The 19,105-nt window shown below is 47.7% G+C and overlaps 1 protein-coding gene across 1 annotated transcript in view; it reads right to left on the reverse strand.

Annotated features, from left to right (window-relative positions):
• The window catches only part of LOC144175182 (STING ER exit protein), a 60,160-nt gene that overhangs the window by 20,383 nt on the left and 20,672 nt on the right, over nt 1–19,105 (reverse strand). The window contains exons 4-6 of the mRNA XM_077704288.1: nt 15,384–15,519; nt 7,179–7,268; nt 279–368 (exon numbers count right to left, since the gene is read on the reverse strand). Coding sequence (XP_077560414.1) covers nt 279–368; nt 7,179–7,268; nt 15,384–15,519 — 316 coding nt within the window. The remainder of the gene's footprint in view (nt 1–278; nt 369–7,178; nt 7,269–15,383; nt 15,520–19,105) is intronic.

Here is a 19,105-nt window from a genome sequence, read left to right on the forward strand (position 1 = left end):
TCTGTCCGAGCATACATTTCGTGTTAAATGTATTCGTACATTTCGTACATTTCGTGTTAAAAGCTTCGGAGTGTGTGCACTACATTTCCGGACCAACCAAAAGATTTCAGGTTGCTGGAGTGCCATAGCGACAAGCAGAGTCATAAGCCCCTCCAGGTAAAGAAAATACTTGGCTTAGTTACTTGGCCAGGGGAAAGTGATGGTACGCAGTGGGAGAAGATTAAAAAAAAAAAAAACTTTGTGACTCTGGCATCTGCAGTGAGGGGAAAGCAGCTCACCTGTTCGAGCTTGCGCTTGTTCATGCCCTTGCGCTCGAGTTGCTTCTCGATGATGCGGGCGTTGTTGGCGTACGAGTCTGCCACTTCTCTCTGCACAGGAGGGGAGAACAACACGGACATTACCATACTGGGCTGCCAGCATGCGAGGGTTGGGCCACCAACAGGAACTACTGCTTCTCGTTCATTCGGGCAGCAATCCAAACGCCCGCTGGTGAAATGGTTCTTATGGCACAGGACTGCTTCATGCGGGCCTAACTACTTCAGGCCACAAAGGCAACAGAGGAGAACACACCACACATACACTTGCACACTTCCAAATGCGCACTGTGCTGGGTTACTTGCATGGCTATAAGTACAAGGCAGGGGCGATGTGTTGTGGGGACCCATGTATGCACATGTTTTGGCGAGCTGGGAGCCGCCATTTCGGGCAGCCGGAGCATCACGCGAGTCGTGACCTCCTCGTGGCCCCATGCAACGTATAGAACCACCTCGCCGTGAACATGCACGCGAAGGCGTAGGGGAAGGAGGACCAGCTTGTTTTCTTCCTTCGTGCCACCCTCTCCCCAAATTGGGAGAGACCTCCTTTCTGCCCGAGTTGACCTGCCGGGAAGTCAACTGGCAAGTTGGTCAGAATCGGTCGGTTCGGGAATGCCTACTCCCAATGCCCCGATGAATGAGAACCCAGTTGGCTCCATGGGACTCTGCGGAGAGATTCGGTCCTGATCAATCACAAGGGAAGCCATCCCCCCCTTCTGCAACTGCAATGACAGATATTGAGGTCTTAGTCCCCCCCGGCTTGAGTGAGTAAAACGAGCCACTGTCTCCCCGCTAGCGACAGTCATGTTGTCTGGTTTATGCCCTGTATGTCAGGCAATAAAGCCTTACTTGGGTAGCCAGAGTCTGTCTACCACATGCGAGTACTCGAACCCATGCGTGAGTCTTCGGATTCCACTGGGGCAAGTGTACGGCGGGTAACACTTTCTCTAGCGAAGCTAGCCGGGGTCATCTGTTATCCTGTACAGGGTGCACAAGTACAGGTTACCTGCCCAGTGTTGTAAACAAAGAACACTATGAAACGCCCTCCCCTCCCATTTGTGATGTGCTACACATTGTCGTTGTTTCTCAACTTCACGGTAGCCTGAGTAATTGCAACCCAACTGCAAGGTACTTCTTTTTTTTTTTTATGAAGTCATTACAGGCTAAATGATGCGGAGGTTACCTTCCTTTTGTTTCTCTCTGTCGGGTGCAACATCGTGGTGGTGGCTATATGCAGGGGCTGATCATACGCATGAAAGTAAGGTATCCCTCACTCCCTGCTTCTGCTCCCGAGAAAAGGGAAAGTTTCTTTTCTAGTTTCCTTCCCACCATGTATTGTGCTGCAGGTGTGAAAGCAAAATACAGAAGGAAAAAGGAGCGCAGGGCATGGACGCCCTTGCTTGCTTTCCCTCTTCCTCTCAACTGCTACTCCTTTCTTATACCATGTGGGAATTGCGGAGCTCCGCCATCTTGCCTATCCCTCTCGGCCCGCCGCGGAGGCGAGAGGGGTGGTACCTCTCTCTTCGCGGTCGCGCACTTCCCCCTCCGGGAGGATACCGGTGAGAGCGAGGGGGCGCGGCCGACCCCCTCATGTGACAGGTTTGCCCGGAAGCTCCGGCGGCCTGGTCCGCGATGGGCGACAAGGAGAGGGCCTCTTTGGACACGAACCATCGTCGGGAGCGGCCGTAAGTACGGCTCGCTCCTTTTTGGCCTTCCTTTGTCCGCCCTCGCGCCTGTCTCTCTCTCCCGCCCTGGCTAAGGTGGTCGGCGGTGTAGAACGACGCACCCGACGTCTCCTTTATTGCATTGCAATAAACGTCGGAGTGGGCGAATTCTGTGTCCTGTGTTCCTTGCTGTTCGCTGCCGATACGCCAAGTTGGTGATCCGTGGCGGTGTTCAGTGGAGCTAGCCTTGCGGCCGGATCTCGAGGATCGAGCTAGGCCGCCGTCAGAACCTTGGTCCCCACAACCACCAGAGTTGGAGGGGATAAGAGCACTTTTGGAGCAAGAGGGTGAGGCGATACGTGGTTTCCCCAATACACACCCAGCCCCCCCAGTGGCCTGCCTGGAGTTCGACAGCCAGAGCTCTGGGGCTGTTTCATTTTGACAGCTGCACTGAACAGTGTGTGCCCTGTTGCTGCCAGTTGGAGTGCACTGCAGAAGTAAGGATTATTGCACCTCGCAGAGCAGCTTCCTCCGAGGGGAACCCTGTACAGCCCCATGCTACTGTGGTGAAGGAAACTCCCCCTTAACTTAGGGATAACGCACACATACAGTGCTGCAGGTGGCACTGGCACCTGTGTCTTCAAGATAGCCCAGTTTGCGGCGGTGATGGCCAGAGCTCGCCATGTGTGTGTTTATTTGAACACTCTCACTCTCTCCCATTCGCACTGCTCTTTACACACGGCAGCTGGCAATGAGTATAAAGAATAAACTAGCTCCTTTTTTCACACCCTCGCCTGTTTGTTTTCGTTGATGCAGGGGTGACTGCAATGTACACAGCGATATACTTGTTTTTCTATCTGCTGCAATGATGACTTTGAGTTAAAATAACACCACGGATAATATATTTACCATTACTCCAGCATGGAGTGTCCGTAATTCTGTGGTATTTGCCCTTTCGATACAAAATATATTTGTTTGCAGGACATGAAAAATTCCCCTGCGCTCAAAACATTGTCTTGATACTGCGTCGTTTCTCGAATTTTCTTCTTATGAGCAGGCAGTTGCCGCAGGTTTTGCAGTGTTTTAGAATTCATTGCTGATAAGCTAACGAAAGCAATACAACGTATTCATGGCATCTTTCTAGCATCAGGTTTTATTTTTTTTTAATCTTAAATTACAAATTTTCTTACCTGAGCCCTAAGAAGGCGAATTATTCTAGGTACATTTGTGAAAAACACCAATTTTCAAAAAAAAAAAAAAAAAAAGTGGGGCTTTAACAACGTGCCAAAGCTACACCTGGGCTATGAGGCGCGCTGTGGTGGAGGGCTCCAGATTAATTCAGACCACCTGGGGCCTAATGTTTTCCCCTCCGTCTGAAAAGCAGCCACCGTGGCCAGGAATCAAACCCCCATCCTTGGTCTCAGCAGGAAAACGCCTTAGCCACTGAGCCACCACGGGGGTTCACTGTGCGACCTTCATAGGTTTGTTACTGAGATGTGGGTGAGGGTGCACGTCACCTAAATTGGCATCCACAAATCACAGTGGCACAGGAGTACAACAGTTGCATTTGCCGGCTGACTGGGAACTGCACAAAGGACATTCTTTTCACCCGGTTCCACAGGCCGCTGTGCACAATCTCTTATTCGGTTCCCCTACGCATGCCACTGGCTACAAAGTCACGGCCCTGTTAGGGGCTAATACTGCAAGCAGTCGGATTCAGAAACATAGGATAGTCAGACATCAGTGAGGGGTCATGGACAATGCAATGAGTGTTCTGATGTGGTCCCTAAAAGTTCTGATACATCAGACTAAAATTAGTTCCTAAAAACATGTACATATATACCTGAGAGGTTTTACGTGCTGCAGCTACACATGGACTATGAGGCATGCCGTAGCGGAGGGCTGTGGATTAATTCAGACCGCCCAAGGACCTCTAAAGCATGCTGAAATCTTGACACACGAGCATTTTCATAGTTCAAGTCCAACAGAAAAATGGCCGCTGCAGCACAGCGCCTTAGCCACTGAGCCACCACAGTGGGTGAAAACGAGTTTTGGGCTCGACCACTGTGGATGTCAACCTGCAGTGGTTTTAACACTGAAAGATGATGTAACCATCCAATGGCATGGCAAATGTATGCAGTGACAAATACGCTCGCTCACAGGATATCGCCAGAATGGCCTTTTCTTCTTTTGCAATGCTGTGATTTTTCGTTGCTGAAGGCGACAGTTACCCCCTCGATCCTTGACAGTTGTCTATTACTGCCTCCTTATGCCAAATCACCACAATACTCAATGTCTGAGCTTCACTGACCTTTGCAACATATATTTCTGCCACAGGCAAGGGAGCGTGTGCAAATATCACCGTAAAAGCCTGCACTTTGTAAAATTAAAACTATTTTACAACCTTCCCCTGAAATCAACTATATATTCTGCCACTGGAACAGCAGTTACGCCCAGTGCTGGTTCAGCTAGAAGTTGTGTTCCTAATTAAAATTTGATGAGAGGAGAGAAAATATTTCTAATCCATGGGCCCTGCCAGTTTTCAGCTACGTCTAAATTGCCAAAAATCTTTCCCGCCTCACAAATATTTGTTCCGTTTACGAGGTTGTAGGTTCGGTTGCTATTATTTGTTTTTTTTTTGTTTTGTTTTTCCTTCTTTTCCCAAAAGATATATGCAGACTGGCTGATTCATACAATTTTTTTTTTCAGTAAATCATCAAAGCACCGCGCAAGAAAAGTAAGCTGGTAGATAAATAAATAAATAAACATTAATAATAATGAGGGTGACAATGCATCAGAACCAGGAAGTGTCTGCAAATGGAAGAGGAACAGCATATTCATGAAAAGGGGTTCAGACCACATTCAACCCAAAGAAATTCTGCAAAATCCAGCCTCACTGATGTTACAGTCTAACCTCGATATAACGAACCTCGATATAACGAAGTTCGCGATGCAATGAACTTTTTATATTTCAGTTTTTTGTTGCTATTAAGGTGCATGTGTTTTTACCCTCGATTTAACGAAGTGGTTTTAAGGCACAGTTTCGATGCAACGAAGTTACTGCGAGCACAGAAATCAAATTTCGGCAGATCCCACTACATCATTTGTAAATAACGCTCGAAATAATTCACGCCCAACTCATTGCGACCGGTCCCGTGCAAGTGCGGACACACGATGCACGACTGGCCTCCCCACTGCTTCCAATCCTATTTGGTTTTGCAGGTGCCATGTTTGGCATTGCTTCACTACCGACGAGTGTTACACGAGATTCCAAAAGCTGCAGTGAGACTTCGTTACCTTTTAATAAACAACGGGGGAAAAATTTGTAGTTCACCACAGTTCCTTGAAGTACAGTTGATAACCAGTAACGATCAGCCTTTCAACAAGAGCTCGCAGAAACTTACCAGATATTTCGACCAGGTTGCTCCTGGAACACAACTTTTTTTTTTTTTTTTTTTCGAGAATTAACAATTGCAAGGCTTCTCTTGCACCGCGACAGCACTTGGCAGGGTAAGCGTCGGCACTGCTTCAGGCGTAACTTTTGGTGAAGTTGCAGACATCACGCAATAATAATAAGCACTGCACTCGTACTGCAGAGCTAGAGCAGCGCACTAAGCGACCCAGCGGTAATCAGGTAGTCGACGGCCGGTACCGATTTACCACCCGAGTGCGCACACTCGGGCGGTAAATCGGTACCGAACAAAGCTTCAGCGCTGACAAACTGAGTTCCGCCATTTTGTGGGCACCCCCGCGTCCCATTCCCATCAGCCCGCAATAGCACGTGACCGGTCCCAGTGTTGCTTGACGCATTAGAGGACTGCCTCTGAGTTTCGTTTTTGTATTTGGTGAATCAGAATGCGCCCGCCCCGGGGTAGTCGCTCTAGCATGGTGCGCGTTTCGCGGCATCTTTTACCTCGAACCATCAGTCAAGATTTCCAAATAACTTCACTGTACAACACTCGCTGGTCGGTTTGTTAATAGTTTCGTCTAAAATAATTTTTAAAATCAATATCTTCATGATGACATCATTTGTGTCAGTGAAAGGTAAAAATCTCGATGCAACAAAGTTCGCGATAAAATGAAGTTTTTTCCGGAAAGTACTGCTTCGTTATATCGAGGTTCGACTGTATAAGGACGCTGCTTTCACCAGCTCACGCGCATCCCATATGTACTTTGATGCTAGCACAGTCAACACGTAGGTCTGAATATGTATCACTCCCACAACAGGTAAGCGTGCCCACCTTTCCACCCGACAACTGAACCTTCCCCTTGAATGCAAACAGCACAGTGGCACCTAGCCCCATCTGATAAACCGCTCGCTCATTGAACATGTCTTCACTTGGGCGCCAGAGGCTACAACGACATTCGGCCACGGACAAGTCAGCAGAAACGCATAGTGCCCCTGTACAAATGCAGGGTGGGGTGAGAGACGATGCTGAACACTCTCCTTGCCCTGACAAGGTGAGCACAAGGATGGGTGGTGTTTACTGAGTAGACGCATTGAAGAGACTGGCCTGTTGCACTCCACAGTCACCCTCTAGATGCATCGCTCTCAGTCCTTGTTTAAGGGATGGAAATAGTGGTGGAGAGAGTCAGAGATGAACACTGCTCACTTAGAATCAAAGCGTGTTCTTGTCACAGAGTGGAGAAACATGTTTTGCACTGTGTGCACTATCAGATACATGCTGCTGCTTCTTGGAGTGGCATGTTTGCCTTCCCAGCGCCATATAGCGAAGCCGGTTTGTTCTCACATTGTACTGTCCCTTTTAACCCTAGAAAAGACACCACTGCTTTTGCACACGCAATTTTAGTGGTGACCCCAAACTCTGGCCTGAAACGAACTCTTCACAGGCTACCACGAGAACAGGAAAGAATTTTGCCAGGAATGAAGTCAAGAACACTAGGCACCATTTTCCAGCCCCATCCCAGTGCAATAAAACCAGAACCAACATTCAAAAGCTGCCTTGTCCAAAGTAGGAACACTGCAGTGGGGCATTGCAAGAGGCACTACTTCCAACACTAAAAAATTAACATTCCCCATTTGCACTGTTCGTGTTGTCCATATCAAAGAGTGCCTCACAAGGTGGCAAGAGGGTGTAGGAAAAGAAAGAAAAAAAAACCATGCATGTAAACTGGCATTGTCTCTGCGAGTCGCAGCACATGAGCGTTCAGTTACTCCTCTCCTCCACTTAAGACTCACCGCTTCAATTTCTTCCTCCTCTTCGTCGATGGTTGAGACTGTGACCGAGCTGAACTTGCCCATGTTCTTGGTGTGCTTGGTAACCATGATCTGCAAGACAAGTGCCACAAGGGTTCTCTTACACTACATCCAAATGACAAGGAAAGCCACACATACCAGCTCCTACGCATGTGGAAAATGCATTGCTGCAATGCCTCAAGACACAACCCATCACCACTGACTGGAGATCAGCCACCTTTGGCAACCATGCAGTACACAAAAAGAAAGACACCACTGTGTGATGCCCCCCTACATGTCTGGCTGTTTATATACCACATGAAAGTGCTTATGCATGCAAGGTTACCGCAATGTTAAGACAGGGCAGCCGGCACCCTTGCAATGCCTGTGCAAAGTTACCCACATAACAGCAAAGTGGAATTTCCTGCTAGGCTAGTTGGTGGGTGGTACCCGTGGTTTGAAGTGCAACGGAAAACATGGGCAGTGAACACAAAGTAAACAGCACAGGTGTGAACTTCCAACTAATTTTACTGCACTTGACATAAGCCGAGTATTCCCGATGACATTGTGGAAATTTGATCACTGGGAATATTAAGCTCGTGTCAGGAGCAATAAAATTAGTTGGTAGTTAGCACCTGTGCTGTCTACCTTGTGTTCGGTGCCCGTGTTTTCCGTTGCACTTAAAACCATGGGGACAATAGCAAAGCTTGTGCCTCGTTGCACACGAGTAAGATGGGGTGCACAATGCGTGAAAGCGTTATATGGGAGGAGCACAGTTCCTGTGGTCTGATTTACAAACACTCGCCGTCGGCAGTGTCACTAGCTGCCCCAGGGAAAAAGGCAGTACAATGAAGAACGCTGTGGGCAAGAGTAGTGTGAACGTGAGATGCATATGTGAGGTTGCTGTCATTGCATGGCAGCAGGCGTCAAACGAGAATGCGACCACGCGTCACTTCAACACTGGCTGCCAGCGTTGCCACTGAATGCAGCTCGCAGTACTCATTGAAGTGCTCCTACAAGAACACTGCGGACCCAGTAAGCACCGGCACTTAAGCACAGCGATCATGCAGCAAACAAAGCTGTTCCAACACATCAGCCACGTTTGATTGCTGAAGTGCTTCGATTCCAGCACCAAGACAGCAGGCATGCCACACCTCATGCTTCATTTTATAATGAATTACCAGGCAACAGGAGGGGATCGATGAATCGCAATACAGTTGAACCGCGATATAACAAACCTCGATTTAACTAAATTCGCGATATAACAAATTTTTTCAAGTTTGTTATAGTTTTGCAAGATGTTATGTCATTCCATTTCGGGCAATTTTTTAATTATCTGCTTATGATATACTTGAATAATTCTTGTTCCTTTGTGCTCTCGAAGGACCAGGGAGTGCAACTATACCACAGCAGTAATTTTATCACTGTTTCTGCAATTGCTCTGAACTTATGAAATGTCAGGTCATCAATTATCAATGTTTTCGTAAAATGAAATGCATAAAAAATTGTACTAGTACAAAGAAATTTTATATTTTTTTGGTTTTATTGCACTGTTCAGTTCTTAAGCTTTCAAATGCAGCAAGAATGATGCAAATCTGACGAGTACATCACAAGATATTGTACCCGACAGTTGACCTCGTGGGAAAAAAAACGGTTTTGAGAAAACAAGGCACAAAGTTAGGAAATGCAGGGGAAAATGGCCATTTAGCCAACTTCAAATGGTGACAGCTTTGTAAATACCTATGGTACAGCTATAATATTTTGCAGGTTCATTCTTTGGGACCTGTAGACTGCAAATAAAATTAATACAGAAAATTGATTTTTTGGGAAATTGTTGGTCTTCAAGACCAGTGTACCCCCTTAATGAAGTCACGGCAAGAAAGGAACAACAAAATTCCGGTCGAAGCACGTTTTATTTTCCCTCTCAGAGCCTACATTGAAAACATTCAGTACTCGCATTAACTCTTAATAGGCTGAAATGAAAGAAAAGCGACGAAATTTGCGGTTGACAGCAATTAAAAGCCATGAAAGAAGCTGCCAAAACTGCTAGCGGTCATAGACGGTTTAATAGTGCTGCTGACATTTTGACGTCTCAATCGTTGCTTACTCCAGCGCCCTCTATGCTTAGGCTGCCGAAGCCTACTTCAAGCTTTTTTTCTACACGTCCTTGCTAACGGTGCTGCTGCTCTAGGTTGTGCTCGCTGATAACCACATTATTATTTTGTTCGTGCATCATCAGGTGAGTCTTGTAAGCAGCATGAGCTCTCCAAGGGAAAGAAAAGTGTTGCGAACAAGAGCCTGAGGAAGTGAGGGTGAAACCGACGGCCACCGAAGTGATGGATGCCATCGACGTTCTGCGGAGGCACGCAGACGCACGCGAATGTTTAAAAGAGCAAGCCTTGTTAGCGCTGTCAGCATACGAGCGTCACGTAAAACCCACCCTGGTCAAGAAATGCCAAGCACTGCTAACACTTCTTCACTACGGCTTGAACATCGAATGCTAGTGCCAATAAATTGATCTCTTTGAATGTGGTCATCTTCGTTTCACCTCTGTTCATTAGACAGCTGCGATGCGGAGAAATCGGTTTCTTTAGGGCTCAATGGGCATAAAAGTAAATGTAATCGAATTTGGGCGGAAGATATTTAATGTAAGCTTTCCGCTTTAGCGGGAGCACGTAAGCGCTGCTCCACACAGTGAAGCGGTCCGCATGTACTCCGCTCAACCCACAATCATGGCTTTATCTCGAGTGTCGTGGTTGCATCACATGCAGAGCCTTTATACATAAAAAAAGTATTTCGAAAGTTTCATAGCACCCTGCCGCTGTTGGCCTGCCGCACTGCTCAACGCCGCGCCTAAGCCTACCACCGAACAGACGAAAAGAGGCGTAACTTCGAACCAGCACTTCGCCGGAGTGAAGTTCATGGGGCATGGACGCGGGTTCGATTGACTAACGGCGACGTTTAGTAGTGACCGAAATGAAAAAAAAGAAAAAGTGTAAACCTAGTCTGCTATCATATTTAATGAGACGTCGTGGAAAAAGAACTGGTTTTACGATGACACAAGAACTACCGTTGGCTATCCGAATTCCATATCCTAAGTGTTTGAAACTCTTCACACAATTTTCGCAGCCAGTTTTAGTACAAATTTCGCTTTATGTGGAGAGGTAACTACACAGCAGTTGTTTCTGTGCGATGGGCAAGGTTTTGAAACCTCAATAACTGGTTAAATGAACTGTAAAATCGAACCCTCGATTTTACGAAATTCTCGATTTAACGAAATTTACGCCCACAAGTACAACTTCGTTATATCGAGGTTTAACTGTATTAAAGGGATCCTGCAACACTTACAACTGACTATTTGGAATGCATGTTAGGATAAAGTCTATTGTCTCAGGAATCTCCTCCCGCAAGAATTATTAAAATCCGTTCAGTATCACCGTAGATACGAGCAACGAACAATTGCGCATAATCGCTCCCTCTCAACTCAGCGTGGACTACGCGGCCAAGGCTGCCCGCTCTCTCCCGGAGAGGGGGGAGCCTCATGACGTTCTCTTTGGGAGCCTTCGATATGTCATGGGCCGGGGCAGGTTTTCTCTTTATCTCGGCAACGTGGAGTCGCTCGTTTCCGGTGCGGAAGGAGCGGTGCGGCAATTCAGGCATAGTTGCCTTCATGTGGGTTATCGGACTGTTGTGTTTTCGGATACCTGCTTTCGCTACCGTGCGTTTCGTCGTGCAATGGACCCAGCTCTGCGAGCACGGCTCGAAGCGGCGAGTGCAGACATGGGTTTCGACCCGTATGCAGACACTCCTCGCCACAAAATCAGGAAAAGAGCCGGCGGCGGTCCCCCGGAGCCACACCACCAGGCCGACGACGACATGCGGTGGTGCGACGGAACGACGGAACACCATTTGCGCCCATCCTTTTCACTGCTCATTGCAAGCGCACTCGCGGCACACCCACGGGAACGTTCGCAGCCACAGTGCGCGCCGCCGACGGAACTCCTTTTGCTCAAAACAGGGCAACTCATACGCTCGCAAGCGCTCGCGCAGACTCGCTGTACGCTGAACACCAAGCAGGTTGCTGGAGGTTGCGGCCTAGATGAGTTTAGTGCACAGCGCAACCGACGGCAGCGGATTGCACTGGAAACATGAAGGGAAAAGATCTTTTTTTGCCATTTTGATCATTTTAACTGTGACGTCAACAGCACGGCCCGAGTGACGTCCCTTAGGCCATGCCAGAGCTGCATAATGAGGAAAATAGAAAGGAGCGCGGTTGGTTTTTCCGCGTCTTTCACTGTGATTCGCGCGGTCACCACTTCACGTACACGTGCAATATTTGGCTCAGGTATTCCTGGGGGTGTAATCTAAATGTCGCGCAGGTTTACTTGCACTGCTCAAAGAGTGTTGCAGGGTCCCTTTAAGGTACACGTGTATAGCCAATTTGGCCAGCAAGTTCACCTTACCCAATGCGAAGAACTGTGCTGCACATTTCTTCTGTTTTGGCAACGACAAGACCAAACTTTTAGATAAAACTGTGCCACCTCTGTCAACCCAGAGGGTCTAAAATACTGGCACTTTTATTCCAGCCATGGGATGCAAAAGGTGCCCCAGAAGGGAACTCCTCACTTCATGCCCCCCTCACTCTCCCAGCCCTTCTGCCTTAGTCCTTCGCATAGGTGGAGGGCAGGCCTGCTGATGCCAAGGTCAAGGAGAAAATAGGGGCACTGTGTGGGCCTTGTCCACCTGCCCAATGGTTCTACACCCCCTGGCCCCATTTACACCACCAACGCTTTCCCCTGCATACTTCATGAGCAACAATGAGCCTTCAGGGGGGCAAACAATGATAAAACTAATAGGTAGACAGGCAGCAGGTGGCATTCCCAGCCACCTAGGTGGCCCATCCCATCAAAATGTGGCTGGAGAAGGCAGAAAGCGTTGATGTGAAAATTTTTTCAAACTTTTCCCACAACATCAATGCTGAAAGCATAAAAAAGCACGCGAGTCAATTATCTTTCTGCTGTGGGGCAAAGGCATGGCAGCTGCTCCCCAATTTTCCCCTGGCCCCTCAACCAGACGGCTTCATGCCTGTTACGTGCACATGCGCTTATGAATTGTTTTCAGCAAAACATTCGATGCCAGACATCGCTGGCAGTAGCTCAAGTTTTGCTGCAAAGTATGAGTACCCAGTTTCTTTTTTGGTGCAGCATGACTGCTTACACTGGCTTCCCTGCACAACACCGCTGCTGTGCAGAAAAGCCAAAAAGGTCCACAATTTTTGGAGAAGACAAGTGTGCCACTAACGCTCAAGTGCCACAGACGGGTAATTTTGTTGAGCACATGCTAGGGGTGCACGAGTTCAAATTTTCAGGTTTTCAATTCAAACAGCATAGCCATTTATAAAATTATTCTATTGAACTTCCCAATTCCTAGTGTTTGTATTTACGACTGATCCAACACAATGGATATCAGGAACACTGGCAATATTGCAACACGTTCAACTAGGCCCTTGGGTGACATCCCAATGCAAAAGCCCACACAACGCACACTTTAAACAAGCTAGTCTTTTTACTTCCACCCCTTAAGGACACACTCTTGGGGCATGCTGAAAGCACGCCCAGTTTCTCTGCACCTGTCAGTCCTGGTACATGGTGGCAAGCTTTCATTTCTGCAGGTCTCGCAAGCATGCAAAAAATCCAGAGGAAATGGGACAAGTGCAGACGATGCCACCCGAGCAGGCGGAACTGAGCCACAACATTTGTTTGCCACCTTAACATACCAATCTTATGAGAAAGCATACACAGAAATAAAGTGCACTAGCAACTTGGTTATCACCCCTTCAATTTTGTCACCGTGGCTGTCGACACTTTGCAGCCACCACTACACTAAAACCTCGATGTAACAAACATCAACCCAACGTAATCCTCCAAATATAATTGTAAAGAAAGGGATGGGCGAAGAGAAGACCGAGACCGCAGGCCGCCGTTCCGAGATTCTACTTCTTCTTTCTCCCTTTATTCCTCTTCCTCTTCTTCTACAATAATGAAGCTACAAGGTATGAGAAAGTTTAATTCCTCATGGAGATCATGCATGTTTCATCTCGATATAACGAAGTCATGGTGTATTTTCATTACAACGAAGTCTCTGGACTTCAACTGCCCTGGAAGGGCAACGTCACTGTGACAGTAATGACCAAAAGGAAATAACTGCCAGTGCAAGCAATTTGGGTATCCTGCACGGATGGGCCCCCCGGGGCGTACGGCACTTCCTCAGCCAAGAGCAAGAGATCAGAAGCTCCGGGCCCCTCCCCCCTCACCCTCACCCTTTTTTTTTGGAGGGTGACACTGCATCCACTCTTCCCCCCCTTGCCTCTTTGTTGCGGCCTAAACCGGCCTCCCTCTTTCCTGTGTCAGCTATAACGTAGGCGCACGCATCAGCATACATGCCCAGCAAGTGAGCCTGAAGCCAGGTCATGCTGAGCAACCTCTACCTGTGCATGAGAACTTGTAATCCCTTCAAGGCAGTTATTCACTTACTGCGATTGGTGCCCAAGGACACACGCAGGTGCTTTTCAGTGTGCAACTTATACTCCTTGTTCCGCTGAATTCCATACAAGAGCTCTGGTATTCCAAGTTCCACACTGCCGGCCACTGCCCACACACCCTCACTATGCATGTCCCAGGCCACACGGTGTCTGCCGCCAAGCAGAGCTGGGGGACGGCGGCAGAGCCCAGCCCGCTCCCCACCAAGCCCCCTTGTTCCCCATCCCTATGCTCCCCTGTAAGCACCCGCGGCCCCCTGCAATGGTGGCCCACACACGCTGCAGCATGCTCATCACAGGAAGGCCTTCTTGACACTCGGGGATGTGCCAAGCCCCTGTGCTCTCCTGTGCAGTGTCTGTTCACTCCACCGCTCCCTTAGGCGAGTTTGACAAACCTAGCCGCTTAGACGTGCCCCCAGTAGCGCCATCTACTGGCTGGCTTCGGAACACTCCTTAAATTCTCATAAGCAATCGCTAATATGCCTTCCCTGTTTGGCCTCTGTGAGCTGGGGTAGCGTCGTGTGTTGCCACGCGAACAGCCCAAGTGCTTCCAATTTTTTTTGCAAGGACCAACCATTTCTTTACTTTCTTTCTTTACTCTTAGGTCAATTGCATGCATTCTTTTTGAAAATAGGAGTAGTTTGGTATCTTTTAGGAGGGTTTAGCCTACCAGCATGTCTATTACGTTTGTGTTTTAGGCAGCCGGAGAAATTAGGGCCATGGATTTCCACACCAACAGCCAGGGTGTGAGCCCCAGTGATTCATTTCGTAAGACCCAACATTTTTTTTTCTGCAACATGTCCTCTTAGGCTAATTGTACTCATTATTGTTGTCAAAAATAAGGATACTTCGGTATCTCTCAGGCCAGTTTAGTCTACCAACATGTTTATTATATTGTTGTCTGGTTCTTCCAGTACGGTGCAAAAAAAAGGCTAACAAGGGGTGTGGGGGGGCCTTCACTGCTTGCAGCTGCCTGCCTGTTCCCACCACAGGCCCTTGGCTTCGTCACGCGGCTTCGTCACTTGCTCATTGGCTCATGTTACTTTGGTGTTTCAAATGGGCACTCAAAATGGTTCCTTGCCACTGGTGCAATCAAAGTTTATTTAGCTGCAAAATTAGTTCGAAGCGATGCATCAAAAAACTGCTTTGATTATTGCATTCACCAGGGTTCATATAGTATTGGAAAATATAAACAGTACACTTTTAAGACCAACACTGTTTTTTCTACTGTTTGACCAAAAATGGCCAATTATCTCTAATTATCTTGGAAACTAATTGGTCAGCTGAAAAAAATAATGGCGTATTTGAAATCAGTGGGAAAAAAGCAGAAAGACTGGCAAGTTTCACAAAGTTTACTTGAAAATTAAAACAAGTTGTCTTAAGACCAATGTCCCCCCTTAAATAGGCATGTTTGACAGGGGCAAACCTTGCACCTGAATGAACTGGCAAATGTGGCTTCAATGTGCTGATGGTGGGTGATACCAAATTAGGTAACGTGTGCTTGATGCGGATGTGTGCACCTTCCTTGCTAAGGTCTAAATGCCTCAGCTTTTCCTCCACAGAAGAAAGGTGCATGCAGCACCAACTTGTGCACCCTGTGTTGCGCAAGCTCTGATGCCGTTCAGTGCTATGCGCCCACTTGAACCTGAAGGAGGAGGAGTGGGGGCTACCTTCTTGGGCTCCACTGCTGCCTGGAGAAGCACGCCAGCCTTAAGGGGGCCCTCTCCTGCCCGGTACACGGCACCCTTGACCACAAAGGTCACGTTGCCTGTCGTGTCGTGCTGGTAGAAAAGCAGCAGGTCACACCTGCACACCGAAGGGCATGACAGGTCAGTCCGCCAGACAGCCGGTCCAGCATTCTTGGAGTAGACGACATGCCACTGGAAGCCTTAAAAAGATACCCCTGCAGGCAATGTTCAGTTTCAAGGCAGTTTGCATTATTATGAGACGGTTTCTATCACTGACGCTGTACATTTGGTTTGGAAATTAATGCAAATGTGTTACGCAAACGCACTCAATGTCTAAATGCCATTTTATCTTCTCGTGTAGTGCCAGTTCATGTCCCTAAATTAGATGCAGGGCAGGGGCTGTAAAAACCGGAAATACAGTGAAAGCTTGATTATACATCCCTTGGTTATGCAACAACCCACTGACAGATTGCTATGCTCCCAGCAAACTCCCTATAGAAACAACACATTAAGTACCCCTGGTTATATGATGCAAGAGTACACAATGGCTCTCGATACAATGGTTCTTGAACCAAGAAATGCCCATGGCAGTTGAGAAAGTGGCGAACTTCACACCTCTCATGCTATTTTTTCCTTGCTCTCTCCGGTTATGTTTTTTTTCTCCAACACACTATCTCCTCACTGCTCGATCTGCCTTACTGCCTCTCCTTCCTCGTTTCTTTGTTGATTCGGTCTCTGCTATTGGTGCCTTTTACATTACTCATCGCGTCATCCCGTCGTTTTTTTTTTTTTTTTTTTTCTGCAATCCTTTCCTTCACCGCTTTATCCCATCATTCAGTTCAATTCCACTGCCAGCCAGCTCACCTCATTAACAGCCCACCCGCTGTTTTTTTTCCCTGGGCTTACCGTGCACCCGACTTTCCTAGCAAAAAAAACGAAAAAACTTGCACCTCTCATTGTAACACGCACGGAACTTTGTGAGCAAGAAAAACGAATGCGAGCGAAACGGGCGATTTATTTCCCGAAGTAATCTCACTCATCTCACTCCTCGTCGCTGTCCGCTGACCACAACATCTCGTCCTCGGTGCCGTCAAGCGCGTTCGCGATGCCACACTTCTGAATGAACGTTCAACCATGGTCGATGGGATCGTGGTCCACGCCTCGCACGCCCATCCCGCGAGCTTCTCCAGAGGCGCACGCTTCAGCTGACGACTCGTTTTGAACGCGAGAGAGCCGCTGCTGCCATTGCTGTTATCAAGCGGGCAAGTGGAACGATTTGACGATTTGTGTGAACGCCGATAGAAAAGCCTAGGCGCCTACGCTATGGTGGCTAGAAGGGGGAGGTGGTGTCAGCGCGCTTGCGCCACCAACGGGAAAGCGATTGTTCGTTTCATGCACGGCCGCAGTGGCCGAGGTGGCGCTCCGGTCAGCACTTCGATGCCTGTTGAAAGCGAAGTGCGGGCAACGAGCGGGGTTGGCGCATGACCAGACCAGTGGCACTTCGTTTGAAATGTGCTTTACACTCTGTCGTTTGTTTATTAGTTCGCACACGTGTTTCTTTGTGTCTTGTAGGCGGAGTTTAACTAATTTTCTGTTAGTACTGAAAGCGGTAATCCAGAGCTCATTGTATAGCTCAATAAGCTCTGGAGTAAAATGGAAAGCGTCGTTGACGCCCTGCTCTGCGTAAAAAATTCTCATTACCGACCTAAAATTACGAGTGATGCGATCCCTACTATTTATCCCAATGTCTATGAGTATTTATCAGAGAAACCACCCCATATAAGCGTCGTCGCCTCTTTGCACAACGACGCTACCGACGCCCATGGAGACGAAAGCGCTCGCAATAACTCCCCAACCATGACTGATATCGCGAAATGTGAACCGCAAAGCACCTATTACTGGGGCTGACGATGTTCATTTACAGTCTGTACCATGGATCACCAGAACCTTGCATTCGAAAAAGTCGTTTTCGAGAGAGAAATACATTAACTTTTATTGAGCCCATTTCAGGTGACGCTCGCAGGCGTCAGGCAGGGTGGAACCCTATTCACGAGTCCCATACCTTCACTGCAATCGAGCAGTGTTGAAGTGAAAGTTAAATCTTTCAAGTCACACTTGTCAATACCTCAGAGGTCACTAACAGTGCAATGGTGCAAGAGCTGCTTAATTGTGGAAGCCACCTGATACCATGCAAATTGGATTTGGCGAAAAGGGTGAGTTAATTTGCTGATAACCCCAAATGCCAGGAAAAGACCTGTGCATGGTGTGAAGACCTGTGGTGAGAAAAAACCTGTCATGCTAATTAAAATTAAGAGCGCTGTATTGTCAGAGCGAATTAGTTTCTTTTCCTACTCAGGAGGAAATGCTGCTTTATGCAAGTATACCGACGTACTTTTTCACTCTTCGTACGTCTTTGTGTAAATGTCAAAAACTGATCACCGTAGTTGAAGATGTAGCAATTAAATTTTTTGCCATCGAGATTGAACACTGCAGTACTCAAATGCAAACTTTTCCCATTGTATTTACAGTTCAGCATTGATATTTGTGCATTTTTTAAAAATGAAGTGCCTTTACTGTTATTTCTCCTAGTACTGTTATTTCTCCTAATCCATTTTTTATTTGCTTTCAGTAAAATGTTTGCAGTCTGAATATGTACAGGAAAGAGATTCTGTACATCAAAACTGAACAATTTGTTCCTTCTACTAGTTGAAGTGAAAGGCTGCAGTCACAAATGCAGACCCTTTGAATTTCTGTTTCCGTGTAGTCGTTGGTATACAATCGGCTTTAAAAAAAATGGTAGTTTTCATGCTTTATGTTGTTTATGCAAACGGGTATGGTCTCTTCATTGTATTTTGTCTAAAATAACGTCGAGTACAGAATGGGAAGCGTGGAGTACAACATAGAAGTCGGGAGTGCAAGATGCGTGACGTTCAGTATTGCATAGGTTACGCGTATCGGAACAAAACGCGTCAAAGTGTTCAGTGAGAGCTGCGAGGTATGTGCCACTCCAAGCCACTAGCAAAATTACACTTACGCGTGCGGCGAACTTCTGCTGGTTTGCGCTTCCGCCGCGCGCGGAGTCGTAGAACGGGCGGCCAGGCGGCCATCGAACTACGGAAAGCAGCGCCACCGCGCGTCAGGCATGAACCGGCGCATCGCTTTTGACCGGCCCTTGGCGTCACCTCCCCCTTTCTAGCCACCATACCTATGCTTCCTGTGTCCGAAAAATTGTTGCTCAAAGCTTTGGCGCCATCTTGAGATGGTGATGGCGATGGGTGGGGTGAAATTTCCGCTGATTTGGCAGTTTCGGTTCGTATCCGATTCTAACGCGCATGTGATTTTTTATGCGATTCTAACGCGCATCGCTTTTGACCGGCCCTTGGCGTCACCTCCCCCTTTCTAGCCACCATACCTATGCTTCCTGTGTCCGAAAAATTGTTGCTCAAAGCTTTGGCGCCATCTTGAGATGGTGATGGCGATGGGTGGGGTGAAATTTCCGCTGATTTGGCAGTTTCGGTTCGTATCCGATTCTAACGCGCATGCGATTTTTTATGCGATTCTAACGCGCATCGCTTTTGACCGGCCCTCCCCCTTTCTAGCCACCATACCTATGCTTCCTGTGTCCGAAAAATTGTTGCTCAAAGCTTTGGCGCCATCTTGAGATGGTGATGGCGATGGGTGGGGTGAAATTTCCGCTGATTTGG

This window comes from Haemaphysalis longicornis, unplaced genomic scaffold (assembly GCF_048455015.1).
Source record: "Haemaphysalis longicornis isolate Haplotype H1 unplaced genomic scaffold, Haemaphysalis longicornis Haplotype H1 scaffold_1, whole genome shotgun sequence".
NCBI lineage: Eukaryota > Metazoa > Arthropoda > Arachnida > Ixodida > Ixodidae > Haemaphysalis > Haemaphysalis longicornis.